Here is a 27,624-nt window from a genome sequence, read left to right on the forward strand (position 1 = left end):
CCATAAAATTGTGCTGTTTTCATTTGTTTTTATTTTTGTACCACTATAAGGGATCAGGCATTAGTTATATAAAAAATAACCAAAAATATTCAGTTTGGCATGAAATAGTGCAAGAAAACAACATTACTTAATGCAAAATTATACATATTATGGCATTTAAAAATGCACGGATGACATTAGTTGTACCCCCACAAAAGACCTGCAGAAACCGACAACAGTGAACAAGAACAGGTTCCTTACAAGTGTGCTGATGCAAAAAAACAATGTAGAAAAAAAACAAAAACAGGAGCAATCAATGTTAACATCTACCCTTATTTTGACCAGATGGAAGCGTATTTATGAGTAATGAAGCCATGAAGAGTTAACCTCACCACAAGTCATCAGGTTTTGTGGAAAAACTCATTATCTCCAGCACTTCAGAGCTACAAAGCCAGTGCGCATCAGGATAGAGTATAATAATCAGCCCAAAGAAAACTTTAAAGCCCCACTCAAGTCATCTTTTGATTTATTTTCAAAGTGTTCCCAGTGGTCTTTTAATTATGATTGTCATTTTTAGCAAAAATCTAAAAACCAGTCATTTTCTAGAACATAGTTTCTGCAGAGCGGCAGGAGTTCATTAGAAATTCACCTCTGACATGTGGGCAGGAATGTAGGCCTTCCCATCATCCCTTTGTTTACATGCTCTCCCACTGGCTTACAGACACACAGACAAAATGGGAGTGACTCCTAGTAAATCAGCTGGGATCACTTTGAATCAAGTCCCACCTGGGGTAAAAAGGAGCTACATTTTCTCAAATGAGTTACATAAAAACTTCCAAAAGTTTTTGGGAAAAAGGATTTTTGGAAAAAGAAATTCCGGCATGCATTCGTTTTAACCAGCTCGCAGTCACAAGCTAAACGTACAGGAAACTTTACAATGTTTGGCACAAAATAAGTTATTTTTGGTTGTTTTTTTTCTCTAATCTTTAATTATAAAAAAAGAAAAAACTGGAAAAAAAAACTATTTAAATGACTTTTTTTGCATTCAATATATCTGTTTCCTCTTCTGGCTCTTCTTTACTGTAAAGTATGAAACCATGGAAACCATTTCTCATACTGTCAAACCTTGATGGTGTAGAAACACTCTTTTGTAAAGGTCTTGGCTAAGAAAATATGTGTGTGTCTCACTTTCTTCTTGTTTCCAAACATTTAAGCTGGTTTGGACTTTTTTGTTACCCTTCCTAAAAGATCTTAAAGTTTAGAAACCTTTCACTAACTGGACATTTCTTCCCACAGAAAATGATAGGAGACAGTTTTGCCCAGCAAACTGTGATGATCTGATTGGTTGTAAAATCTTTTAGCCATCAGCAAAGTTTAATGATGACCCTGATCAAACAGGCTTCTCTCAAGGACACACATCCTGTAGCTAACCTTGGCGTGTGCTGTGTTTACACTCCAGCAGCTCTATTACAGTAGATATGAGCATTTAAAGGTGAGGTTTGTTTGCTTCTTCGGACATTACCAATAACGGTTCTTAAACATTTCCAACAAATTGGGTTTCATTGCAATCAAGGAACGTGTTTTTTTTTTATAAATTACAAGGCAAAAACGGAGTTACCTAAGTGTTAATCAGATCAAGTAAATAATTTGATGAACCAGATGAGGACAGATTTGATCAAATGAGACTAAGAAATAATCTGTCTGTTTACAGACCTGCACATATTGGAATTGGTTTAATTCAAGCAATCAAACCAAACAAAATATCAATATCAAATATCAAAATATCAAAACATCAATATCAAACTTTGAAAATTTCACTATCAATTGCTTTGACAATAAAAAATGTAGAAAATTTTTAAAAACTGTAGAAGTTTTTTATTTTATTTTGTAAACTAAAATTAAAGCTTACCAAACATGATCAACAGGTATATGATGAATGACATTATCAAAGTTTGAAAAGGCTTCAGATAAGGATGAACAACTTTTCGATTCCAAGTTAATCCAAACTTAATTCAAACTTAAATTTACACAAACAGTTTTTAGAGTTACAAGAAAAAAATCACTGAAAACAACCAATTATATTAAGAATTTCTTTAGAAAAAGTAAATATGAATGAATTTTGTTGACTCCCTTATATCTGTTTATTATATGACACTTTATAATTGCTTTTTGTGAGATCTTTTTTTAATGGAATGACAGTTTTTATTGTCATCCCTGCACTTATTCAATGTCTGACCCTTTCTTGTGGAGGAACAGTGAAGTTTAGGATTTCATCCTCTCACTTATATATATATATATATATATATATATATATATATATATATATATATATATATATATATATATATATATATATATATATATATATATATATATATATATATATATATATATATGTGTGTGTGTGTGGGGGGGGGGGGGTATGCCTCTACATGTAAATGAGGCCATTACATAATCATAAATATTCATGTTTGCAGTAATGCACTCAGTAAATGACATATTGAATCCATTTCATATTAAGTTTGACAAACAGAATTTGATTAATTGCTTGAAAAGAAGTGGGAGGAATCAAATGTATATACTGTAATCTCATTCTTAGTATTTCAAACTGACAAGAAAATAAAGTGTTTAAGTTATATTTCACAGGATGTAAAAAAAAGTATAAATACAATTACTGCAGATGAGTTTTAAATGTTAAGAAATGTAAAGGTCTTGTTTTAAACGCCATTCTATATGACTTCTTTTTGTTTCTGTAAAACATTTCCAAAGGAAAGATGGTTTTGTTATCCTTCACCAGTACTGATCAAACTTCCAGCTGTAAACTTGCACTTCCAGACAAAGCCAAACACACACATTGATTTTTGTCATATCTGCTTTTCTTTAGCTTAGAAGCAGAATAGAAACAAAAGCAACTTAATGAAGAGCTTAGACCACTAGACCACTCACAACACAGTGATCCAAACCCACATCTGCAGCTTAGTGCTGCATCTTTGTCATAGAATAAGAGTCTTTGTGTATAGAGTCTGGAAAAAAACACAAAGCAAAATTAAGTATGACACCCAAAACTAGTAAATGTAACCTGTGGGTCACTTTTATAGGCTATTATTATATATATTATATATAAAACTGGAATAATCTGGATAGAATTAAATTATGACTGAAAAGATTACCGGTAATATAAGTATATGAATCCTAAATGATATTGTTATCGCGTTGTTGATCGATCTTTTCCTTATATTGGGCAGCCCTGGCTTCTACCCGTGAGAAATTTCAGTTCAATTGAATGTTTCATCCTGAGGATTGCCTTATTGGTGTTTTGTTAATACAAATAATATAATTGAATAGAAGAATTTATGAAAGCCAGATATTCTACTTTTACAAATGTGATATTTCACAAAGAAAATAAAAAAGATAACTTAATTAAAAGCCAATTCAACTTTTAAAGGCAAAGCTAACAAACAGGTAATCCTTTGGTGATGCAACATGTTGCACTGTCGTGATATAAGAGGGCCAAATTCTTGCAATGATAGGGAAACATGCCTGCTACACATGCTGTTTTTATTTTTCATCTTTTTCTTTTTTTTTGCACTGCCTGGTTGTTAGGGCTCTGGTTATATTCTGTCACATTAGTGCAGGGATATAGGATATGTTGACAGAGAGAGGACACCGCACATTGAGACTGCGGGGCTCTTTCAGGGCTGGTGGCATCAGGACATGAAGACAAGTGTGCATTTGTGTGTGTATGTAAGCATATACAGAAGTACTGGGTTGCCTGTGGAGCAGAGCATGTGGATACCCACCCACTCAGCAGCCTCGCGGCACTCGTCATTTCGCATCAATCCACAGCCCCTCAATATAAATAGGACAGGCGTCCTAAAGCTACGCACTACTATGAGAGGCAAAGGCATAATGCATCGACCCTGGACCCGTTAGCCTGAAATATGACAACGCCAACCTGTATTTCTTTTTGTGTGTTTTTTTTAATGACAGCTTCTTTTTCAGTAAAACACCACTCTTTTAGAACAGGGAACTCTTTGGGCAGGAAGTTGTATAAAGTAAATGCACTAAAATAACTGATTCTTTAAACAGTTCTTGTTAAATTGTCTGTTTCAACCAACATGGCTAACGTTGTTTTTGCTGCTTGATCATTCATTTATCATGTAGTTCTCCATGCCTCTGTTTGGTACGCTGCAATTCATGTATTGTCCCTCGCTCCCACTTCCTTCAGGGGGAGCAGGAGTGATGCAGATTCCACTTGGCTAGTCTGTTCTCCTGTACCTGGCCGAGGACCTGGTCTCTGGCCAGTCTGTTCTCCTGTACTTGGCCGTAGACCTCACCTCTGACTATCCCTCAACTCCATCTGGATGAAGCCTTTCTGTTACACTATTCAAAAATGTAGTTGTAGAGTTAGATGAACTAATTCTTCTCTAAGAGTTCTAGAATATTATCTGTCCTTCCTGGGAGAGGATTTCTCCTTCATGAAGACATCCCTGAGGTTTCTTATTTTTTTTCACAGAATCCGTTGTTTTTTTTAGGAGTTTGTCTTTACCGAGAAGGAGGGTCTAAGGGCAGGGATGCCCAGTTGAGCTTAGTCTGTTTAGTTTAGTGTAGCAATTACCTATTCTATTTTATGATGGATTTCATGTTCTTATACAGTTACGGGTATGTAATAAATAAAATTTAATTGAATTAAATACAGGTAAAAAGATTTAGTATGTTCTGCTGCATCATGTTTACACTTGACAAAAAAAATGAGAAACACTTTTTTTAAGAACTATTGGGTTTGCCAGTTGCAAGAAACTAAAGTTGGTGGTCTAACATGACAGTTTAACACAGAAGCTTCACACTTCATTCAGGCCAGCGATGTGTGAAGGTTTTGTGCACTTGGTGTATGTCAGCTAGCGCTGCGTCTGGGGGATACAGGGTAACTAATAGGCACCCCTGTACAAAAGTCCCTCTCGAAACAGAATCAAATCATTCACATGGAAGCATCCTATAATATATTCAAACAGCTGGGAGGTGCTGTCTGTTGTCTCAGTGTCAAATGAAAGAGAACGCACAAACATCTGGCAGGGCATTTTCCTGCTCCACAGCTCTACTTCCAATTATACTTAACAAACTGACTGATAAGCTTACAGCGACTTCAATAAATAACATAGTAAATAAGGTTCAAGCTAATGTCACATATATGGTGGTATCCCTGATTCTAGCCTGAGGAGAGAGAAAAGTCTGTCCTCTACTTCCACCTAGTGGTCAAAAATAAAACAATCCTTTTTAATAGTTACAATCAGTTTCTTGCTCAGTAAATTTAATTTAAAAAAAGGGGTGAATGATTTTTTTTTTCCACAAAAACATTATCTTATCATACAATTTAAGTTTAAAAATTTTAACATTGTTTTCCTTTAAAGATAATGATAAATATATTGTTTACATTCCAATTTTGAAGAATAATAGTTTTAAATGCTTTCAAAGTTGTTGGAATACTTTCCTCCACCTCACTTGAAAACAAGCTTGTTCATTAAAAAAAAACGAAACTTTTACTGAAAGAGTTTTGAACTCTTCTTCAAGTTGTTAATTAGTCAAAGAAAATAATTACTAACCACTTATGTAAAATAAAATCAATTTTGTCTGTGTCAATCTGATGTCTGCTATTAGCAATAATTTACATTTTAATAATAGTTTTAAAAAATGTTTTTCTGTGTTTGCTTATCTGGTTCGTGCTTGAGAGGAGTGAGCAGAAAAGAACCAGAAAAAAGAAAACGGAGGGGAAAAAAAACATTTAAGCTGCACATATTGTTGAGTAAACCTTTAGTATAAATGTTAAGACTTTAAATTATTTGGGAAGAATGTGTTGTGTGTTTTTGTTGAACAAAACAGTAAAATGCATATTCTTCATATTAATTTATTACCGATACATTTTTTGTATTACATTTTTTTTAAAGCAAATTTTTATGCAAGCTTTGTTTCATATTCAGTTCAAGTTGTATGCAAGAACTGGATCACTTATATTCTTCTGAAAAGGTCTCCTCAATTATGTCATGTATCAATTAAAAAGTTTAACTTTTACAAATACTTTCTAATTGATAAATGAATTAATTATGGAACTTATTACCATTTATTTAAATAAAATCCTGTTTACTTTTATTTTCCTATGTTTTTCTAAGAAAATGTTCTACACTAACTTAAAGCATTCAAATCAAAAAAGTAAAGTTAAACCACAGGTATTTTAAAGACAGCATTTTTCTATTGCGGACAATGATGTAGCTTTGGCAGATCATGTCTTTGTATTAAAAAAATAATATTAATTTTTGGTGAACTGATGGAGCTCATTTTGATTTAATAATTAAATTTTAATAGCAGAGTTAGTTTAAAACGTTTCAACAAAATTAGTATTTTTTTTATTTTCTTGATTGCTGCAAATCTGAATCTTAGAATAACTAATATAATGCACACATTTCATAAATGAAATTAAGGAATTTTCACAACATTTGATTGATTATTTTCAATCATTAAAAAAATTGAATAACAAAATGATAAAGCACATACTACGCCCATGTGATTAGAATATAAAGAAAATTTAATGAAGATGTAGATGATTGCAACATTTTAAATTCCACCCAAAAAGTTTAACATGAAAATATGTGATGCTTCAGTTTCCCAAGTGTTAAAATAAATTGGTGGACCTAAGAAAATTAAGCAAAGCAAAAATTTTAATTTGTATTTTAAAGGGCCTATGAGCAACAAATAAACATTGGTTTACACTGCATAAAAAATGTTATATGATGGCACCATTTGATGACAAAAACCCGTTTTAATTACCTTGAACACTATGGAAAATGTCCCCTTCATAAATACCGTTACGCGTCCATTTTCACTCAGGCAAAAACAAAGGTCAGCTACCGCGCAAGGAGAAGACCCCACAGCGCCAAGATGGCGGCGCCCCTGACAGACGCCGGGGAGTTTGAAATCTGGTTAAATGACAGATTAGACAATCTGGAAGTGGATCGAGAGGTGTACGGGGCTTACATTTTGGGAATCCTACAAGAGGAAGAAAACGACGATGAGAAAGAAGACGCTCTTCGCGGGATTTTATCAGCGTTTCTGGTGATTATTCGCGCCAGCATGTCGGTCTCAGCTGCCGTCTCTACTCACACAGCGCTGATGTCAGCTGTTATTTGTTGAGCTGAAACCATTGAGATGTGTTTGCACAGCTCATGCTATGATAAATGTTACAACCTAATATTTTGTTTACACCGTAAAGATGCTGATGTTGTGATCCGTATATCCGATCAGCAAGTTTAAATCTGAATTTAGTGAAGATTATATATTTCATGTGTGGAGATTCGATGCTTACTTTTCTTTTGACCCTTTCTCCCAAATGCCAACATCTTATGATGTTCAATAACATCAGTTTGAACGCTTGACCTGCAAATTTAAATGTATATATATATATATATGAATATATATAAACACACACTCAGTTAGCTTATGGTTGGTCTCAGCCATCTGGTTCTTTGCCTTTTTGTTTTCCATATTATTACGTCACCATCCTAGTTTTTTTGCTTGCTTGTTTTACCCATTATAAGGTACAAAATTAAACGAACCAGATCAAATGTTTGATTGAATAAATCAGTTTGAACCAAATTTCCTCAAATCAATGAACCTATTTGACAAAGACGTAATTATTAGATCTAAAACTAAAGGAAATTGGTTCATTAATTATTATTTATTCAGTTATTAACTTTTTTTCCCCCCCCTTTTGTCAGGATGAGGATGCCACGGAAGATGTCTGCAAACAGATCATCCAGCAGTGGGCAGACTATGCCAGCCGATCAGCATCCATGAAAAATGCAGAAGATGGTATCTGGCTGTGAATCAGACAGTCTTTTGTAATTAAAGAGGTGTACACACGTCAACAGTTTATGATCAAAGCTATTTATGTATCCAATCAAACTGATATCAATTAGAACCACAAGTGGAAATGATGTCTTTAACAGTAGAAACCTATTTAAAGTGCTAAGAAATGCAGAAAAAAGACATCAGATTCAGAAAACCACATTTATGAAAATGACAACTAGGACCAATTTTATTAAATTAGTGTAAAATGACCAGCAATGAGTTAAGTTTTCACTCATGCGAAACAAATAATTATTCTAGACATCATTTCATTTGTGTAAAGCAGTTCAATTTGAGGAATTCCAGCCCAAAGTTTGCTGTACAACAAATGCAGTCATGTCTAAACATTACTGGTTTGAGTTCTGCAATAAAATTAAAATGTCTTTAAAGTAAATGCATTCAATTTTACAAGCTGATGGCAACTGGAAGTTTTACTTTATTTGAATCCAAAGTATTCCTAAATGACTGAATAAAATAAAATGTTATGTTAGAATTATTGTAAAAAACGCTTTCTTTTTTTTAGTCTTTTCAAATGTGGTGTTTTCCTCCCCAGCTGAGGTCCAGGCCATCGCCAGCATGATAGAGAAGCAAGCACAGATTGTGGTGAAACAGAAGGATGTCTCTGCCGAGTCCAAGAAGAGGAAGGAGGCTCTACTGGCTCAATATGCCAACATCACAGACGAAGAGGAATATCCTTGACTTTGCAAGGTTACATTTAGATAAATTGTACTTTTTAAAAAAAAAAAAAAGCATAATAATAACAAAAAGAGTAGTATTTTGTCAGATTGTCCTTAACAGAAGCACTGAAGCTGAGGAAGAGGAGCCTGCAGGTGGAAACGACACTACTGGAAATGAAAAATGTATCCTTAAGCAGCTGATTTCTACAGCGTGATGCATTTGCACGATGCGGTTTGTCCTTTACTTAAGAGATGCAGCCCTGTTCAAGAACACCAACGTGGAGGAGGTGCTGCACCGGCAGAAGCAAAAGCGGGAACAGGCCAAAGAAGACGCTCAGAAGAAGAAGGAAACGGACAAGATGCAGCGGGAGAAGGACAAGCTGGCCAAGCAAGACAGGAAGGAGAAGGAGAAGAAGCGCACACAGAAAAATGAACGGCGAAGATAAAATTAAAAGAATGGACAGTTTATTTAGCAAAAAAAAAAGGATTTGTTATGGGGAGAAACAGCAACACTTCTACCAGTCGGTCCCTTTAAGGCTAAACTTCTGTGAGACCATAAATATCAGTCAGTCTGCCATCTTTTTATATATTCTGTAAAAAACACAGATCAATGTTTAACAGAGCTGAAAACACATTCTTTGCTCTGGCAATCCTCTCTTTTTGCATATCTAAGACAAAGCAGGACAAATAATAATGAACTGCAACAACTAAAAAGCAGCTTCTGGTTTCATCTGTTGTGTTTTTTGCCAGCAGCTGATCAATCTTTCTGACATTTTCTTTAAGAAGTCAAACAAATGTGTCTTGGTAATCCTTCAAACCGACACCTACCATATATATATATATTTGTAATCTTCATGGGTTCATCTGATGAATGACTAATAAAGTGGGTTTTTTTCAACATTTTATTTACTTTATTTTTCAAATATCCAGCTCACAGAACACATCAACAAGTGTGACAAACACAGAAAACTGTTCTCTATAGGATGAAGCATCAACAAGAGTTCAGCTACAAAATAAAAGCTTTGGGAGAACACATCTGGATCCATAAGGAAACCTCACACTATGGCAACATGTCACAACAAAACGACCTTATCTTAACATGGACATCCTCGCCCCAGAGGCATTTTTAGAAGAAACTGTATGATTATGTGGTAAAATGCTGTAGTAACTCAAACCTACTAGTTGATGTTTAATTTTATAATTTAAAATAAACTGCAAACTATTGACAAGAGGCCTTAAAAAGGCTCAGGAAAAACCCACAATGCTTTTTTTGTGACTAATAACTTTATGAAGAGTTTAAGTTTTAATACACTAGATATATGTTTTGATAACTTTTTAAAACGAGTTTCTGATTTCAGGATCTTAACCTTAGAATAAAAAACAAAACAAAATGATTGGGAATTTTTAGAGAACAAATCATTGTTTAGCACTTGAAACAACTCTGTGATTGAATTACTGGAATGCCTAAAACCGGTTTGTTAACTGTTTGAATAAATAGGTAAAATGAAGAATTCGGCGAACTCTTCCACATAAATAGTGTCTTTAAATACAACAGTGATGGTACAAGATTGATGTTGGTTTGGAGTTGACACTAATTAAAGGAAACTGGGTTAAGAGGATGGGAATACATTTCATGCAATTAATACACAAAAAAGCTCTATGGTGCCAAAAAGATTCTGTCATCTCATTTTCTGCAGCAACCACCTTTGCAGACAACTGTGAACAATCACTCAAAGGAAAATGATGCTAAAAGAACTCGTTACTACTATCTTAATCCAAACTTTCAACTAGTTAATTCATGAGTGTGAAAGAGTAACCTTCGAACGGAACGCTGCACTTCTCTGTGCATGTGGCTGCCTCATAATCGTGGTATTCGGGTGTCCGGATGGGGCGTGGCAGCGTCATCTGCAAGGCGCACCACAAGGCTGTGCGGAGCCTCCTGGTGGTCGCTGCGAGATCCTGCAGTGCCATGACCATCAAGGTAGCTAAAAAGTTAGAGCCAAAAGAATTCAGAAATAAAGAACCGATATCCTTTTTAATTTTTAAATATGACAAACCTTTGTTTTCCATGAAAGGGGGTTTCTGTTGTTGGTGTTTGATGCTCCTGCTATCCTCGCTGCATCTTGCTTGTGTGATACAAACAGCCATGTGATGCCTTTTCAGGACTGTGTGTATGTTGTTCTGCAGTGGAGCGTCGCACAGAGCCTCCATTCTTTCTAAAAGGTTTGCTACCTGCAACACACAAGTGAAAGAAAAGCATATTCTCTCAGTGGTTATTTCCCCAGAAGGTTCTTTTTGATGCTTTCTTGTTAAATAATGAAATTAACCACAGTTAATTGCAAAAGTCCATATTCCTTTTTTCACATGAAAGTGCTCTTTTGAGTCTAAGGCCGAATCCCAATTCTTCCCCTACGGCTTCTCCCTATCCCCCCAATTGTAGGGGCATTTGGCGGGGTAGGTTTGCCCAAAATAGTTTTTTTAATGGCTAACCCTCGTGGCGGAGGGATGCTGATCCGTGTCGCGCTGGAGAAGCGAGAAGGACCGAGGCGAAGTGCATTTCTTCCCGTAGGTGTGCTCTGATGCACAGACGTTTACATAGAAATGGAAGTACTGAAGTTTTGTTTTAGCCTGACATTTGTAAAGTTATTAAACTGATGTATATATGCACTTCCGAGCGCAAGTAGCGCCGCGCTAACGTAGCTGACTATTGATGACATCATAGAGTGGGAGTAAGGTCTGAATTTGAAAACACAATTTTTCCATAACAAGGTAGGGGTAGAATTCAGATTCTGACAAAATAATATTATATATATATGATTATAACGTATAATAATATTAAATATAATAAAGTTAGAATATATATATATATATATATATATATATATATATATATAAATCCACCCAAACAAATGTGACCTCTTTGGTCTGTTAAAGTTTGAGTTTTTGTTCCAACACCTGAACCTTTCTGACAAGTTGAAATACCCACTCCATTCATCTCCTGATCTATTTTAAACTCATTCTCAGAGGTCATTTAATTATGATTAGGCAGTTTTAAGCCCAAATCAAAAAACTTGTTCTGTTTTCTAAGACATTGCAGCTTCTGCAGCAGTTCATTAGAAGTTTGCCGGTGTTGTGGCGCGGAGCAACCCCGCCCCCGTCCCCTTTAATGAGAGCTCGGAGCAGGGAGCTTTTGGCCCGATCGGCATATTCACAACACTTTGAAAAAATTACATACAATAAATCAGGACTTTATTGTTATCGCAATGTCAAGCTGTGCAATACGCATATCGCAAAAAACTGTGAAAATTGTCTTAAATGGTTACCTTAAATGTGCTAAAACAATTGTATGGCAGCTGGGATGGAGCCTTTTTATGATAAATATTCGCCTCCTATCTAGACTAGGGTAATTTAGAGAGTATTTTAAGGTATGTTGAATCTTATTTAAATTTGAGTGTTGCAGTGAAATGGAAATGATGTATTTAGATGTTTTGCTATTTGTTCATGTATCGCAAATTATCTTGTCATAGCAATATTCATCACACATCGCGGGTTCTCCTCATATCGTGCAGCCCTAATGAAAATGCAATTTTAAGGTTACTTTTCTTTATAAATGTCCTCCATGATCAGCAAAAATGCCACAATGACATGTTAAAAACACCAAAAACACGATTATTATTGGAGTGGGTCTTTAAAACTAGTTGACTGTTTGGTCTGCAATGAAAAATCCTGTTGGTTAAATGACAATGTTAATGCAGTCAAACCCAGAATGCTGCTATGGTCACTTTCACCTCTAGATGACAGTATGGAAGCAGTTTCACCTTTATTTGTTCTCTCATCTGATTAACAACAATGTGGTCCAGTTTAGTGGGGCTTCCTGAAGGTCTGGGGAGGTTCAAGTTGGTGCCTGCTGGAATTTTTATTCCAGGGAAAGTCTTTCTCAGAGTGCCCTCAATCTGAAACATTTCAGAGAGAAAAAAACAACAGAAAGTGAAGGAACCTGCTGAGTTTGGTTTACACGACAGTAAATGTGAAAATGTTGCTTTTTTATAACAGCAGTTTGGAATTTAAAACTCTTTTTGGTCCAAAGGTTGCAAATGTTCGACCAAAAAGATCCTTTTAAACCTTATGAGCAGTGTTTTTTCAGAGTCAAAAACCCACAGTGCTTAGGTGCTGAAAAAACTGTCATGCACAAACATAGGATGAATTTAGGTTTAAACACTCACAAACTACAATTAACTTATATCTCTGATTAAATAAAGTTGTAGTAAGGCAGCTATTATTGCTTCTGGACATGCACTAGCTAGATGGAAAATGTAGATTTCATACCGCCTTTCTTTCCTTCTCCAAAGCCCTCCACTCTCTGTCACATTCATCCACGTAGATGTGGAGCTGGCTCACGGGTCCTTGATTCATCAGAGGAGGAGGAGTAGCGGCTGACGGGTGACTTTGAAAAGAGATCTCTCTCCTGGAGGTCTTCAGGTTGCTGACATTTGAGCTGTAGCCTGAAGCCTCATTGCCAGACATACGAAGTTCATGGAGGGACGTTGATTTAGGGAGAAACTCTGAGTTGACATCCGAGCTCGAGTGCCTTCTCAGATCTTTCCCAGGACGTACAAAAGGCCTAAATCTAGTAGAATTCTCTGCACAGACCATATGGTGTTCTTCAGCTCTGTGAGACTGCATGCTCCCTTGGAAGTAGATATTGTGTGAGAATTGGGTTTTCTTTTCTGGCGTCACGTAAGTGTTGATTTGGTGCCTCTTGGAGAAGTCCTCTCCATGAAAGCCAGGTGCGGGTGTCCTCCTCTTCTCTTTTTGCATCTGCTGCTTGATCTTGTGCATCTGGGTTTGTGGGATGTGATAATTAAAATAGGGGCTCGTACCTACATTTGTGTAATCTGTTGCCATCCTTTTCTGTGAGTGATTTGTGACTTCAAAACAGGGAGATGATTGGTTTGATTGCTGAAAATAGTCCCTGTGGTGAGGGCTGAAATGACTAAGGTGCTGAGAGCCGTCACGATTACACGTTTGCTTCCTCAAATCTCCAGCTCTTCCATGTTGCACGGATCCCAGGTTGTCCATCAGCTGTTTTGCGTTCTGCATTACCGGAGCACTTTGTGGTGACATTGCTTGACTATAAATTTGGTACTGTTCAGTCTTTCGATCTTTGAGCATGCTCTGGGGTTTTTTGTGCATGTTTGGAAAATCTCCAGGGGAAATGTGATCATTCTCAGAGGCTATAAGTGACTGGAAACTTCGCACCAGCTGGTTCATGCCCCCCTGAGCATACTGCTTATTATGAGTGGCGTTTACAGGAGCCTGAATGGAGCAGTCGTCATAGAAAGCATCAAAAGGGGATCCGTTCATGTTGTTTGGAGGTTTATAGATGTGGCTGAGCTCTGGGTAATTATTCAGAGGTTGATTGGCTTCTTTCTCCATATTATTTGACATCCAGGTGTATTTATTTAGACGCATTTCAGGTGAATCTGCATTTACTGCGTTGGGCACTGGTAGACCTGGTGGCAGTTTCTTCAGCTGGAGGGAACAACTGTCTCTATTGGTTAAATTGGGATGATATTGTTCATTAGTAGCAACTGAATTGAATTGTTGACTCAACTCAACCATGGGCTGTGGTGCTTTGTTGAACATGTCATGGGGTATATGATTTGAGGAAAAGGGGGTATTTAGGAACACTTTATCTTCTGAGGGATAACATTGCAGTTCTTCTCTCAGCGTCTTTGGAGACCAGATGGGATTCCTGCCAGGTAAGCTTTTAAAGAAGAATTGAGGACTTATTTTAATGCCACTGTTCAGAAATCCACAAAGGTTAATTTGTTCACATTGGTACAGGTTTATAATCTGTATCAGTGGTCCCCAACCTTTTTCCAAAAAAAAAAAAAAAAGCAAGAAAACGGTCACTAAAACTGCTATTTTCTAAAAACAATATTAACCGTGATTCCACCGTTTAGCAGCATCCTTGTAACATTAAACAGCTGGTTGCTGAATGTTAAGCTGCATTCACACTGAACACAATTAAGTCAATGGTACAGACGCAATCTGAGGTCCTGCGGCGCAGTCAGAGTTCAAACATCCGAATTTTAGTTAGACTGGTGTATCGTGGGGTTGCTGGAGCCTGTCCAGGCTACTGCTGAGCGAAGGTGGGATACACCCTGGACAGCTTGCCAGCCTGCTGCACCCGCGGCGACTCTGTCTGCCGGCGTAACAAGTGAGCGAGCTCTGCTGGTACCTGGGCTGCTGGCTGACCAGCAGACACAAAGCTGCTGCGGGATGAGAAGTGATATTTTTTCTATTTTCAGAGAGACAATACTAAAAAAGGTCCCCTAATTCAATTTAATTTAATTTTTCCCCTCTCATCTTAATACAGGACAATGAGCCTTTAAACCGGGTCGCAGAGACACAGAAACACAGCGGAAGCAGCTGTCAAAGAGATGACAGCGTATGACACAGCTCCCAGGGACAATTCAAAGACTCTCCCAGTACCGAGAGAATCTTTGAATGATCTCGTGAACCCAGACACTGAGACGTGATTACCGATGATTTTTTAGAGCTCTTCATAATAAATAAACCTAATCGCTCAACATCACCTGTGTCTTCCATGCATTGTAAATGAGATAAACACAGACACCGCTTCATGTAGAATTTAAAAACATTGGCTGAAAGCCCCTCCCACACGCGGCGTCAAACATGAATAGGCGGTGTTGGGTGTGAATTATTATGGTGTGTGGGAACAATTGTTGGAATAAATTAATATTTACAGTAAAGACTGCTGGTTTTTGTCTGTTCTATTCAGATTTCTTTTGTTTTTAAAGTCAGAAGGACCTTCTTCAGTTTCCTCACTGGATCTTTTCAGCCAAAAAGTAAGTTTTCAAATATGTTTGTCTTTTGCTAGCTTGGGGGTTTCAATTTAGTTGTGGGCACTTTAAGAAAGTAGCAGATGTATTTTTGAAAAAAACTTAGGTCATGCTTTTTTATCCTCTGTGGCCCGGTACCAATAGTCCCAGGACCAGTACCAGTACCAGTCCCCAGCCAAGGCGTTGGGGACCACTGCTCTACAACATAGTAATTTGAAACTCAAACGTAAACATACCTTTCGCTGTAGTAGCTCTCACTTGCATTTTTCTCATCCAAAATGTTTGATACTAAACCCTGTAGATCTGCTTCACCCTCATAATCAGGATTATCTGTTGGGTTCCTTTAAGCAGGACAGAAAAAGTCTCAGTATTTTTTTTCCTTTTAAATAATAAATCACCACGAGCTTTTAACATCAATAAACACATTGGTTTTGATTTCTGTAGCATGTAATGTTCTTTAGGTCTGCTTAAAGTTAAATATAAATCATAAGAATTGATCATAAATGCATACTAATTCTAAGTATGAAAACATCACAAAAAAGTTGATGAAAATACCTTTTTTTAAAGCTGTTCTGGGAAGAATCACTAGTTTCATGAGAATAGTTTGAGGCAGTGTGAGACCACGAAACATGGGAGGTGAAGTCCTTCTTCCAGGGAGAGGAGGAAGCAAAAGGAAAATTGCAGGTTAACTATTAGTGTCGCACATTTATCTTTTCAACATGTTGGTAGAAACACATTCCCGTACATGTAAGCAGTAACGCCTTGGAACGTATCTCAGAGGAAAACTATTTTAGATGCTCAACTGCTGAATTAAGTTTGAACAAACCAGATCTAAGTGATACTAAACCATTGCCAAAATTGAATAAATTGGAGACTACTCAAGCTTATTGGTAATCATTTTAAATACTTTAACATAAACACAACCATAAAAAAGGTGAAGGAAGGCTGAAGATAAACTATTTAGAGGATCTGTGATGTGATTTGATTGATGACTAAATAGAGATTTGTTCGAAATTGAAAACCAGGTTATCCCACAAGGGGTAAAGTAAAAGCTCTTTTAGTTTTTGATCTTACTGAGCTGTAGGACATCTTTGCTGTTATTTTTTACTATTCTGAAACTCCAAAGTGCTAAAGTGCTACTGAAACCCTGCAGACGAACACTCCCACCATGGAGCAAACAGAACAGTGTGAACTAACCGCAGCACATTTGTGTTTTATAGGACCTAAGGATTGGAACGTTTAAACAACACGACTCAAAATTTGTCCAAAAATAGAGACAGAACGTTGAAACGGGGAAGCATATTGTGAAATAAGTCCCACTTGAAACATCTTCTGATCTATTTTCAAAGTGTTCCCAGTGATCTTTTAATTTTGATATCCTGTTTTTAGCCAAAATTGTAACAAAAAACGGTTGTTTTCTAGGACATAGTTTCTGTAGAGCGGCAGGAGTTTATTTGAAATTTGTTGTGCACAGAGTAAGCCCACCCCTGCTTCCCGACATCCTTCTGTATACACGCTCTCCCGCAAGCTTACAGCCCCTTAGAACCCCAATCTAACATTTCCGTTGCAAATAAAACGGCGATCAATACTTGAGCAACCCAACTGTAAAGTTTTGAGCGAGATGCCAGCTCAGACGGGGAAAATGAAGACGTGCATGGATCTATTTTTCAACAAGCGCTGCATCAGAATGGAGCAGAGCAGGGAGCTTGTGTGTCACCTTTGTCACTGCTACTAGCTTTTTCCAACAGCATTTTTTCATCTGCTCCTGATTGACAAATAAGGAACAGATGAAGAAATGCTCATAAATCCTATTTGGAGCTTCATTTCCTTTAAATATGCCCTCATCACCAGAAAAAGGCAACCAGAACATGATAAAAAAAAAGAGAACAAAGACACAATTTTCATTGGCGTGGGTCTTTAAGCATTTTTTTTTTCTTTATTTCAAGAAAATATCTATTTTTATTTAGAAAATCATCAACATCTAACAACTGGCGCATGTTTGAAAAAAGTTGAAAAAGCTAAACAAAATATGATTTTTTAAATTATATTTAAATGTATCATTTAGCTTTGCCATTTCCAAACTATAATAATCGAAGTGCAATTAAGCGAGTAAACCCTGGTCTTCGAATGTTTAGTCCTTTAGGAAAGCATTTTTTTCATGCAAATAAAAACAAGAAAAAAAATTTTTTTTTTAGTCTCACATTTTCCATTTAGTACAAAGAGCTTTTAAAATAAGTTAAAAGTGAACACACATTTTAGTTAGGATTTTTGTACATATTTTTCGGATAGGATCCTAACACCACAATATTAACTACATTCTGTTTTATCTTGAATAACTTTAATATCAATAGATATAATAACCAAACTTAAAAATACACACTTTTGCTACAATTGTATGAATTCATCCAGGATTTTTAAGTGTAATTTTCATATAAGATCTGTTTAATAAAAAAAAAAAACTCGACGTTTCACTGAGACTTTTAAATACTGTTAGTGTTATTATCTCTGTTAACAACAGAAAAACAATAGGTAAATATTACTTACCTGATAATTGTCAAAAAACGCTTTGGTGGTGGTTGTGTCCAGGTCCAACGCCATTCTGAAGTGAAAGACAGATACTTGTACTATTTCTGAATAGGGAAGGCAAACGTTTTGGGAAGCAAAAATTATAGGATGTTGGCAATTTTTATAACGAATATTAAACGTGTAACTAAAACTCTGTTTTACAAATGACAGGGGGAAAAAGAACTTGAAATGAAACAGCAATTGCGCACTGACCGTTAACTTAAAAGTGGAAGGAAAAGCTAGCAATAGCATGAGTTAGCTTTCACACGTTTAAACTCCTCCTTCACATTTGTAGCATGTAGACATAAACTAAGTAATCTCGCTAATACTTTATGAAAATTAAAAAACATGTAAAACCGTTTTAAAAGAAAACTTTTCTTCGGTCTTACTTTTACGACTTTTCCACCCCGACCGTCGATGGCTGTTGGACCCCGGCCAGGGTGAGAAGCACCCTCGCGACCTGAACGTACATTGGCTGAACGAGCAAAATGAAGGTTTTTTGGTCCAATTAACATCAGGCAGAACTTCCAGAACCATAGCAACACCAGGTTTGACATCATCCGCGTCATACTTCAGATCGACAGAGTTAAAGGAGGGTCGCCAGTCTCAAAAAAGTAAAACCCTGTAATTCGTAAATTGTCAATAAAGTTTATTATACATATATGTATCCATGTATTTTTTTTTTAATTGTTGTGGTTGTTGTTTAGATTGCCATTTTTGTATTTTATGTTTTTTATAATGCTGTCAAATCATTTTATATATCTTTGAAGAATTTTAAATGTTTGTATGAAACGTTCTGAACAAATAAAGCTGGTTCAGAAATTATGGGATTCATTCCTGAACACTTTTGAAGGAAATATACATATTTTTTTTCTTTTTTTTATTGAAGACACACCTTTTAAAATGTGGCATCCTATTTGAACAAAACAAATGTGGTATAGTCTTTATTTCATGATTTATTCCAGCTTCATCTTTCATGAACGTAATTGTCCAAAAAAAGTTTAAAACAACATATGTACTAAAAAAAAGGTTCTATTGGTCTTTGTTGTAAATTTAAGCAAAAATTTACATTAAATTCCCAACTTTTTCGCGAGAAATGTTCATAAAAAGTTAATATTTTGGTTGATTTAGTCCTTGTGGGTCTGTACACACACTGCCCTCAGTCATAACTTCACTTTATTGTAGCACACAAGAAGATTTGCGTGAGTTGTTTTAGTAATGAAGCCAATGTTATGAGAGATCAGGAGCAGAGACATCAAAGTACACAAAGAAGGAAAGAATGGTCTCTCATAACTCTATGAAGAACGAGCGTTTCATGGGACTAAGCAAATCCAGCTGTTTCATCAAGTTGAAATATTATGAATTTCCGACCGGAAGAGTTATTTTCAAAATAAAAACATCCACCACAGTCTCGTGCTGGTTGGGGAATATAGAGTACAGCTTTTTGTTATTTGTACTCCTTTAACAGATTTTTAACACATTGTGGGGATGATGATTCGTATTCTTATGGCTGTTGTCGGTCATTGATTTTTTTTCTCGTAATTTTGTTATTTGCTTCATTTGATTTATTTTGAAAATATATACCGGATCTAGTTTAGCTGGGCAAAACCGAACTGACGAAGTCGGAGAAAAGAAAAGAAATCAACCAAAAGCGTAAAGGCAGACGCTTACTTTTCAGGAGTGAAACCCCAAGGAGTTCGCTGTGAGACTAGAAGACCATTTTTATAAGCTACAGAACTCTGAGGATCTTGGGTAAAGAACTTTTTGTCCTCCTTTTACCCGAGTTTTAAAGAAAAAATGGTGACTTTTTGGTTTTTGTGTTTGACTGCCGTGATATCAGCTCAACATCAGGGGGACGATGGACTTATGCTCCCTCCGCATGGGTTTTGCCAGCAGATTTCGATCCCTTTATGCACAGACATCGCCTACAACCAAACAATCATGCCCAATTTAATGGGGAACCACAATCAGGAGGATGCGGGGCTCGAGGTTCACCAGTTCTTCCCGCTCGTGAAGGTACAATGCTCGCCTGAGTTAAAGTTCTTCCTGTGCTCCATGTACGCGCCTGTGTGCACCGTTCTGGAAAAGCCCATTCCTCCGTGCAGGCCCATCTGTGAGAAAGCCCGGCAGGGCTGCGAGGCTCTCATGAACAAGTTCGGCTTTCAGTGGCCGGAAAAGCTGCGCTGCGAGAACTTCCCTTTGCTGGGAGATCATGGACAGATCTGCGTGGGGCAGAACGAATCCTCCAGCCCCACGGCGCCCCCTCCACTGCCACCGGCCCCAGGGACTCGGGAGCTCCCCAGAGTCTCCACACATGAGAGGCCGTTCACCTGTCCCTCTGTTCTGAGGGTTCCCCCTTACTTGAATTATCATTTCTTAGAAGAGAAGGACTGTGGAGCTCCATGCGAGTCACCGAGGAATGGTGGAAATATGTTTTTCAGCGACAAGGAGATCCACTTTGCCCGGATGTGGGTTCTGATCTGGTCTGTACTTTGCTGTACATCCACTTTTTTCACAGTCACCACCTATTTAATTGACATGCAGCGCTTCAGGTACCCAGAGCGGCCGATCATCTTCTTGTCCGGCTGCTACACTATGGTCTCCATTGCTTTCATAGCGGGCTACTTCCTGGGAGACAAGGTGGCGTGCAATGACAGCTTTAACCCTGATGGATATAAGACCGTTGTTCAAGGCACCAAAAAGGAAGGCTGCACCATCCTCTTCATGATGCTTTACTTCTTCAGCATGGCCAGCTCCATCTGGTGGGTCATCCTATCTCTCACCTGGTTCCTGGCTGCAGGGATGAAATGGGGTCATGAGGCTATTGAGGCGAACTCTCAGTATTTCCACTTGGCGGCGTGGGCCGTGCCAGCCGTAAAGACCATCAGCATCCTTGCCATGGGGCAGATTGAGGGGGACGTGCTCAGCGGCGTCTGCTTTGTGAGTCTCAGCAACCTGGATCCGCTAAGAGGGTTCGTGTTGGCCCCTCTCTTCATTTACCTTTTCATCGGCACTTCGTTCTTGCTCGCCGGCTTCGTTTCGCTGTTCAGAATTCGCACCATCATGAAGCACGATGGCACCAAGACGGAGAAGCTGGAGCAGCTGATGGTGCGGATCGGGGTGTTCAGCGTGCTCTACACCGTTCCGGCCACCATCGTCATCGCCTGCTTCTTCTACGAGCAGGCTTTCCGGCCGCATTGGGAGCGGAGCTGGGTCAGCCGGAACTGCCGCAGCCTGGCCATCCCCTGTCCGGCGCAGAGCAGGCCGCACATGACCCCAGACTTCACCGTCTATATGATCAAATATCTCATGACGCTGATCGTCGGCATCACTTCTGGTTTCTGGATCTGGTCTGGAAAGACGCTGCACTCCTGGCGCAAGTTCTACACCAGGCTGACAAGTGGCAAAAACGGGGAAACCACCGTGTAGAACAGCCTGACGTGGTTTAATCAGACTATTTACTGTTTTGACCTGTCTGTTGAAAGCGGGGAAAAAACATTTCAATGATATTTTCGATATCTGAACTTAAAACCCAGAGAATTGTACCAAAAACACGAGAGTTCTGCTTTAGACAAGCTGTTTCTCTATCTGGGTCAAACGTGACTGAACAAACTCTTTTAATCTTTGTTTCCACAAACTCCAGGTGAGAAGTTTCCAACTAAATTAGAACACGAAGAAAATTAAAGTCACGTTGCTTGGACCTTTCAGGAACTTAAAAAAATGTAAATAGCACTTGTAAAAACTGTACATTTTTTTGTATTTAAAAGTATACGTCTCCTCACATCTGAAAATGTATTTGGTTTACTTATGCATCTTTTTTTTTCCTTGATCATTGGTCATTTTTAATTAAATAAAATAAAAAACAATATTCCAGCTGTTTGTTTAGGTATTCTTCAGCTGTTTTTTGTTTCATGACAGGTTAAATGATGTTGCTAACTTTACGGGATGACGGATCGTCATCCATGAACATCTGTTCCTGCAGACAGACAGGCAGCAGGACGGCAGATTCTTGGAATTTAAAGTGGAGATCAGCCTGTTAGCGGAAGACTGCAGGCTTCCGACAAAAGCAAAGAATGCAGTGAGGCGCTATCATCTGAATGCATCTGCTATTATTCACTCACCCCTTTAGTGTACACAGGGACTTCACACCTGACAGCAAGTTACACTTGGACACTACGTTACTTGCAAGTGATACTTTTTTCTTTGTTTTGAGGGGATTTTCAGTGGTTTTGGATGATCAGAGTTGCTTTGTGCCTCTCTCTCTCTGCTGAAACAGCCTTTTCCACAGTCTGCCATGGAGCTGATGGGAGTTTAGAAGAAATTGGATCCTTGTGCCTCAAAGCAAAAAGCTCCGCGCCACGGGCAGGCAGGCATCTGAGGAACGGCACGCAAATGTCACAATGCATGAACATTTATTAATATGGTTACCTTATAGGTTAGGAGGATGCAGGGAAAAAAAACAACTCAGATTTTGAATGAGTGTTTCTGATTTACATTTGGATCTTTGGAAATGGAAGCAGCAGAGGCTTAATGCCAGACATGGACTCACTGTACTCAAAACATTTCAGAAAAGTTTGTAGTAATTTACAACCTTTTCACAAGTTAAATGCTGTTGGGGTGTTGCTATATAAGAAAGTTTATATCTGGAGCCCAAAAATAGAAAAAGAACACTAATCGTAATGATGTGCGTGCAGAAAGTCACTTTTACTTAAGAAATATGATAAAATAGCAAAATCTAGAAGCAAGCATTCAAAAAAGGGAAAAATAAGCTAAAAAAAGCTAACTGCTTAAAAAATTTACTTCAAGTTGAATATCAAACAACCCCAAAATAAGTATTGGTTTGCTAGTTTGAAGCAAAATAGTTATTTTTAAGTTTTTATGTATCTACTTGTACTTTATTTTGATTACCACGATCAAAAACTGGCATAATAAGTGGAAATGACTGACTTATTTACTTTTAAAATAACGTCATTAAACTTGCACAATTTGAGCTTTTTTCAGTCTTAAAATCAGGTTTTTCTATTGTCAAGAGTATGGCGCAAAATAATTTTGACTCATTAAAATCATAATTTCCTTATTGCTTGATCCCAGCTCTTAATGAGACAAAAAATAAATCTCCACTGTGCTGGAAAGGTGTAAAAGCAAAGAAAAGTTAAAACAATAGAAAATCTAAAAAAGATCTTTGTAAGTATCAAATAGTTTGCATTGTACCTGTACTCCTACTCTGCCTGGTAACACCTCCTTTCCCCATGTTGGGAAGATTCAGGGGGGCCGGGGTGTGGTGAGTCACTGGAGCAGCACCAGGTCTTTGGCTCATGAAAGACAGTCTCCAGTGTGCAGCTCACTTCAAAGCACCGCTGAGACCTGACTGGCTCCTTGTAAACAGGACCGCCTGGCCTGAAGGCCCGCTTCCTGTGCTTAACTCAACTTAATGGCTGGCTTGTTGGGCTTTGCACTGAAGCAGGAAGGCAAATGAGGAGTTGGAGCGCTGGGGCCTGTGGGTGGGTGCTGCAGCGAGGAGATTGATTCTGGGTTTGAAAGAGGAGGGGTTTGGAAAGCATAATGGAAAATTTGGCACCATAGTGTTGCTTTTGTCTCTCTCCTTTAGAAAGCTCCAAAAAAAGAAGAATGTTATTCAGAAAAGACAAACGTTTGAGTTTCTTAATATTCAAATAAAACCAGAAAAAGTGTCAAAGACTCTGCAGTGCGTCAGCTTTATGTGCATGAATGTAGATGCTTGCCATCAATGCATTGAAAGCTCAGGAACAAGAGCAGATACATGTAAATAAACTGTGTTTTTAGTGGCAACAGTCTGCCATGCTGATGACTGAGCTCCTAAGTCATACATGCAGTGTTTTCTTGCTTGCTTGAGGGCAAAAAGGAACAAGCCAAGATTAGGGGTAAGACAGGAGGAATGCTCCTTAGGTTGATATTATGTCTTCACTCCAATGGAAGAAAGGTCTTGGCATGTCGAAAGAGGGATTAGTCAAAAGCGTCTTTCCTCTCACTGCTTGTGTGCTATAGTTTTTCCAGTTTTTACCAACAGACCATGACTTTTTTTCTTTTTACCTGTAGATGAATTGTGTGAAGAGTTCCTTAAAAACAAACAAAGGACTGAAGGGGAAAAAAAAGGAGAATCTAGACACGGAGTCTGTTTCTAATCAAGTTCTGGCACAAACTCAAGAAAAACTCATTCCCCAAGAGCTGAAACAGTTTGTCATACTTTATCCTAGCCATACGAGGGGAGCGGGGATTTGTGTCTTGGTTCTACAAATGTAAGCAGGAAACACAACGTATTATTTCTTCCATTTTATTATGTCTAAAAAGGGTAGCCACAGAGAAAAGGGCGTGTCAAAAGAAAGACATGCATTTTGTTCATAATGATCAGTTACCTTCATTGTGTAATCTCCAAAATCCCTTGAAAACTAGACTCCAATTCAGAACCCTAAACAGTGATTGCTATTTTTGTCCCAACATCAACACAGCCTAATAATAGAGTAACTAAGGCCAAACCTATCTGTCACAGTTAACAAAACCATGAGAAGAGTTGTGTAGTGTCACCGCAATCCCCCTTGTCTTTTATAATTGCATTATAGCCTTTTTTTTTAAATGACTAAACCAAGTTACTTCAAGAATTAGATTGTCAACTGATAAGTTTGTCCTTGAGGCCAAAGAACAGTACCAACAGCTACTTTAGGGAGATGCAGCTAATTAAGTTCTCCTCTTAAAGATCAAGTCTAAGAGTATCTGCACAAGATTTTCTGCACTGTATTCTAGGAATTCCACAATTCTGGGTTTAAAGCCAAACCATTTAACTGAATGATGAGGAAAGTGATTCATTCTATCCCTACTGCATACCAGTAGCCTATAAGTTAATGTTGAAAGTGTCAAACACATGTTATGTTAAATTTAAAGACCCCCTCCGATCATCTTTTTGTCTATTTTCTAAGCATTTTTGTGTGATTTTCTAGGACATCGTTTCTGCAGAGCAGCGGGAGTTCATTTGAAATTTGCCTCTGAGTTGTGGGCGGGACTGTTGGTGCGGATCAACCCCTCGTTAATGAGAGCTCTCTGTTTACACTCTCTTCAGCCCCTCACACGTAACAAAACTGGTGCAACAGAAAAAGGCGAGCAATATCGGAGTTATCCAGCCGTGCAGTTTTGAGCTAGACACCAGAGAAAACAAAGACGTATGTAGATCTATTTGTCTCCAAGTGGATGCATCAGAATGGAGCGGAGCTGGGAGCTCGTGGCTCGTCGTAGTAACTTGTACATCACACTTTAAAGCTTTTTCCAACTGCATTTTGGTATCTGCTCCTGATTCACAACAATTTAAATAAAGAAATACTCAGAAATGCAATTTTGAGCTCATTCTTTTAATATATATGTCCTGTATCATCAGAAAAAACAGCCAAAAGAACTTGTTAAAAGCATCAAAAACACACTTTTCCTTGGAGTGGATCTTTAAGGATGATATGGTGCCGCTGTCAGACTCCTCCCCCTCTCCTCTCCACTTGGCTGTTTCTCCATCCCAGCTGCTGCCACTTACTTCATCACCTCTTCTGCCTTCATAAGGAGCCTCTGGATTACCAGTCTTCGCCAGTCCGTTGCCCCTGATGGTGCATAGTTGGTCCTCTCGTCTCGTTCATGGTGTTCTGTCTCGTTAAGCCCTTGGCTAATTTCTGTCTCTGCTCATCTCCAGGGATCCATTGTCACAAGTGGTCGCCTGCATCAACCTCTGTCTGGAACCTTCCCTCCGTTCGCTCCTGTTGGTCCCACCTCGAGCCTCTGCCGTCTTCTGCCATCTCTTGGACCCCCTCCGACGTCAACTCCTTCCGACTGCCTGCAGAAAGATCCAGCAGTGACGCCACTCGAGTTCGATCTTCACTCTCTGGGAACCCTAGATCCTGCCCACGGTTTTCTGTCTGTTCACTATTAAACCCTCTTACCTGCCACTCTCGTCCTCCTGTGTTTCTTCCGGGTTCCAGCGTCTGGGTCGAAAAGTGTTCTGTAGCCATGACAAAGGATTTATTATTATATGACGTGACAACATGTATAGAATAAGCCAACTGAAATGTTTTTATTAATATTACTTGCTTCAAACTAATAAAATCAACACATTTTTCTGATGTTTTTTGTCGTTGCTTTGCAGAATATTCAAATCACATTTATCAAATGGAAACAAAATCATGAATCAAAAATTAAGGTTTGAATCAAACTGTGGGGAAAGTGAATAGTTGCATCCCCGCTGTTGTTCATAAACGTGTCACAGAGTGACAAACAGTCAAACACTCCCAGATTTACAGGAGTTCATTTTGGTGTGGAGGTTCCTCAGAGCTTGTTGTGCCGCTGAGCAGAAAGGTGCCAACAGCTGCAGGGTGGATATTCTCGGAGCCCCCCTTGGAGATGATAATAGCCCTAATTTGAAAGAGGGTGTAAAGAGGATCGAAGGTTTAGTGTTCACACCCTTGATTGAATGCAAGCATGAAACCCTCATAAACTTTCTGGAGACGATATGAGTGATAAACGACATGAGAGTGGACTCACAGTCCCAAATCTAAACCAGCTGGCTTATTTCTGTGTTTTTGGCCTTTTTTTTGGTGAAAACCATGTCAATTTGTTATAGTGTGGTAGAAACGTTTTCCAGGAGCTGACAAAAACTGAAGCACAAGCGTCTCCAAGCATATTTGGTGCACTAACGGAGGTGAAAATGTGTTTTTCTTTTTGTTTGTTTCATATAGTTATGCTCAGAATGAGAATGTGAATGTGGTTCATGTTTAGTCACACTTCCCTGCTTTAGTAGAGACTCCTCAGTCCAGCAGACAGAAGAAAAGATGAAGGAAAAGAACAGTTCAGCCTTTTCCCAGCACAGTCAACAAAATTTTTTTTTCTGTTTTATGTATTTTTGCATCTAAACATGAGAAACTGTGTCGATAAAGATGATAGCTCACAATCCTGCAGTAATGCAACATTTTGTAGTACATTTGTGAAGTACTTTGTTCTTATTTTTTTGTAAGAAGTCCTTTTAAAAACCAATTTACTGATAGACTATTATTACGCTTTATTTTTAGTTCTATTTCCATGCACGACTCCTCATAAGATGAAGCAAAACAACATCTGTTAGGAACAAGAAACTGTTTCCTTTTTCTATTTCTGCATTCCTCTTTATATCCTGGCTATCCGTGTGTGCAGCTTATGAGCATGGATGTAAAATTGAATTAGTGAGTGGCTAGGCTTCAGCTCTGTTGGTTCTCTGTAATTTCACTCATTGCACAGTCTAATCATTTCCATGTGAGCCCTTACAGCACAAGAGGGGCCTCAATGTAAAGGAGGGAGTCAGACACATGCAGGTTCACAAATTTTCTCTTTCGCAATAAATGACTTCTTAATGCACCAGACTGCACATTGTTTTTCTAGATCCCTGTGAGTCATTCCTCCTTCACCGCATCCAATCACAAATCTGCTTTCCTGAGTTTTAGCTGCTGCCTCTGTTCAAGGAGAATCACAAGAAGTTCGGCACATCTAATTTTACAATCATTTGTGGTTTTCTTTAGATTTATTAATAGATTTTACAGTTTTTTGTGGTCATCAACAACAGTTGAGATGCTGGTGGATCGAAGAACCAGACAGAGATTTTT

At 38.1% G+C, this 27,624-nt stretch overlaps 3 protein-coding genes across 6 annotated transcripts; 2 read left to right on the forward strand and 1 right to left on the reverse strand.

Moving 5' to 3' along the window:
- The first annotated feature begins 6,852 nt into the window (after positions 1 to 6,852).
- ccdc43 (coiled-coil domain containing 43) lies at positions 6,853 to 9,450 on the forward strand. Its single transcript, XM_004071302.5, has 5 exons — positions 6,853 to 7,083; positions 7,746 to 7,839; positions 8,429 to 8,564; positions 8,680 to 8,735; positions 8,811 to 9,450. Exons 1-5 carry the CDS (start codon positions 6,910 to 6,912, stop codon positions 8,996 to 8,998), a joined length of 648 nt encoding a protein of 215 aa, XP_004071350.1. The 5' UTR covers positions 6,853 to 6,909; the 3' UTR covers positions 8,999 to 9,450.
- Positions 9,441 to 18,630, reverse strand: moto (minamoto). Of its 4 annotated transcripts, none has more exons than XM_011477965.4 (8): positions 18,376 to 18,630; positions 17,966 to 18,020; positions 15,977 to 16,068; positions 15,658 to 15,762; positions 12,879 to 14,319; positions 12,371 to 12,505; positions 10,610 to 10,784; positions 9,441 to 10,537 (listed from the first exon to the last, which is right to left on the reverse strand). In XM_011477965.4, exons 2-8 carry the CDS (start codon positions 18,017 to 18,019, stop codon positions 10,344 to 10,346), a joined length of 2,196 nt encoding a protein of 731 aa, XP_011476267.1. In that variant the 5' UTR covers position 18,020; positions 18,376 to 18,630; the 3' UTR covers positions 9,441 to 10,343. The 4 variants fall into 4 exon arrangements, with proteins under 4 accessions (XP_011476267.1, XP_020560811.1, XP_078807893.1 ...); XM_020705152.3 differs by having other exon boundaries at positions 15,977 to 16,065; positions 18,376 to 18,516; XM_078951767.1 differs by having other exon boundaries at positions 15,977 to 16,065; positions 18,200 to 18,428.
- Positions 18,631 to 19,600: 970 nt separating this feature from the next.
- On the forward strand, positions 19,601 to 21,859 carry fzd2 (frizzled class receptor 2). The gene is made up of 2 exons (XM_020705151.3): positions 19,601 to 19,738; positions 19,827 to 21,859. Exon 2 carries the CDS (start codon positions 19,853 to 19,855, stop codon positions 21,413 to 21,415), a length of 1,563 nt encoding a protein of 520 aa, XP_020560810.1. The 5' UTR covers positions 19,601 to 19,738; positions 19,827 to 19,852; the 3' UTR covers positions 21,416 to 21,859.
- Positions 21,860 to 27,624: the final 5,765 nt, after the last annotated feature.

Source organism: Oryzias latipes, chromosome 8 (assembly GCF_053564925.1).
Source record: "Oryzias latipes strain Hd-rR chromosome 8, Olatipes_Hd-rR_3.1".
In the NCBI taxonomy this organism is placed as follows: Eukaryota; Metazoa; Chordata; class Actinopteri; order Beloniformes; family Adrianichthyidae; genus Oryzias; species Oryzias latipes.

Coding starts and splice junctions, on each gene's coding strand:
- ccdc43 (XM_004071302.5), top strand. CDS start 6,910: ATGGCGGCGCCCCTGACAGACGCCGGGGAGTTTGAAATCTGGTTAAAT. Junction 7,084..7,745: donor GGATTTTATCAGCGTTTCTG/GTGATTATTCGC, acceptor CCCTTTTGTCAG/GATGAGGATGCCACGGAAGA. Junction 7,840..8,428: donor CATGAAAAATGCAGAAGATG/GTATCTGGCTGT, acceptor TTTCCTCCCCAG/CTGAGGTCCAGGCCATCGCC.
- moto (XM_011477965.4), bottom strand. CDS start 18,019: ATGGCGTTGGACCTGGACACAACCACCACCAAAGCGTTTTTTGACAAT. Junction 15,763..15,976: donor CAGAACAGCTTTAAAAAAAG/GTATTTTCATCA, acceptor TCCTGCTTAAAG/GAACCCAACAGATAATCCTG. Junction 14,320..15,657: donor GAGAGCTACTACAGCGAAAG/GTATGTTTACGT, acceptor CTTCTTTAAAAG/CTTACCTGGCAGGAATCCCA.
- fzd2 (XM_020705151.3), top strand. CDS start 19,853: ATGCTCCCTCCGCATGGGTTTTGCCAGCAGATTTCGATCCCTTTATGC.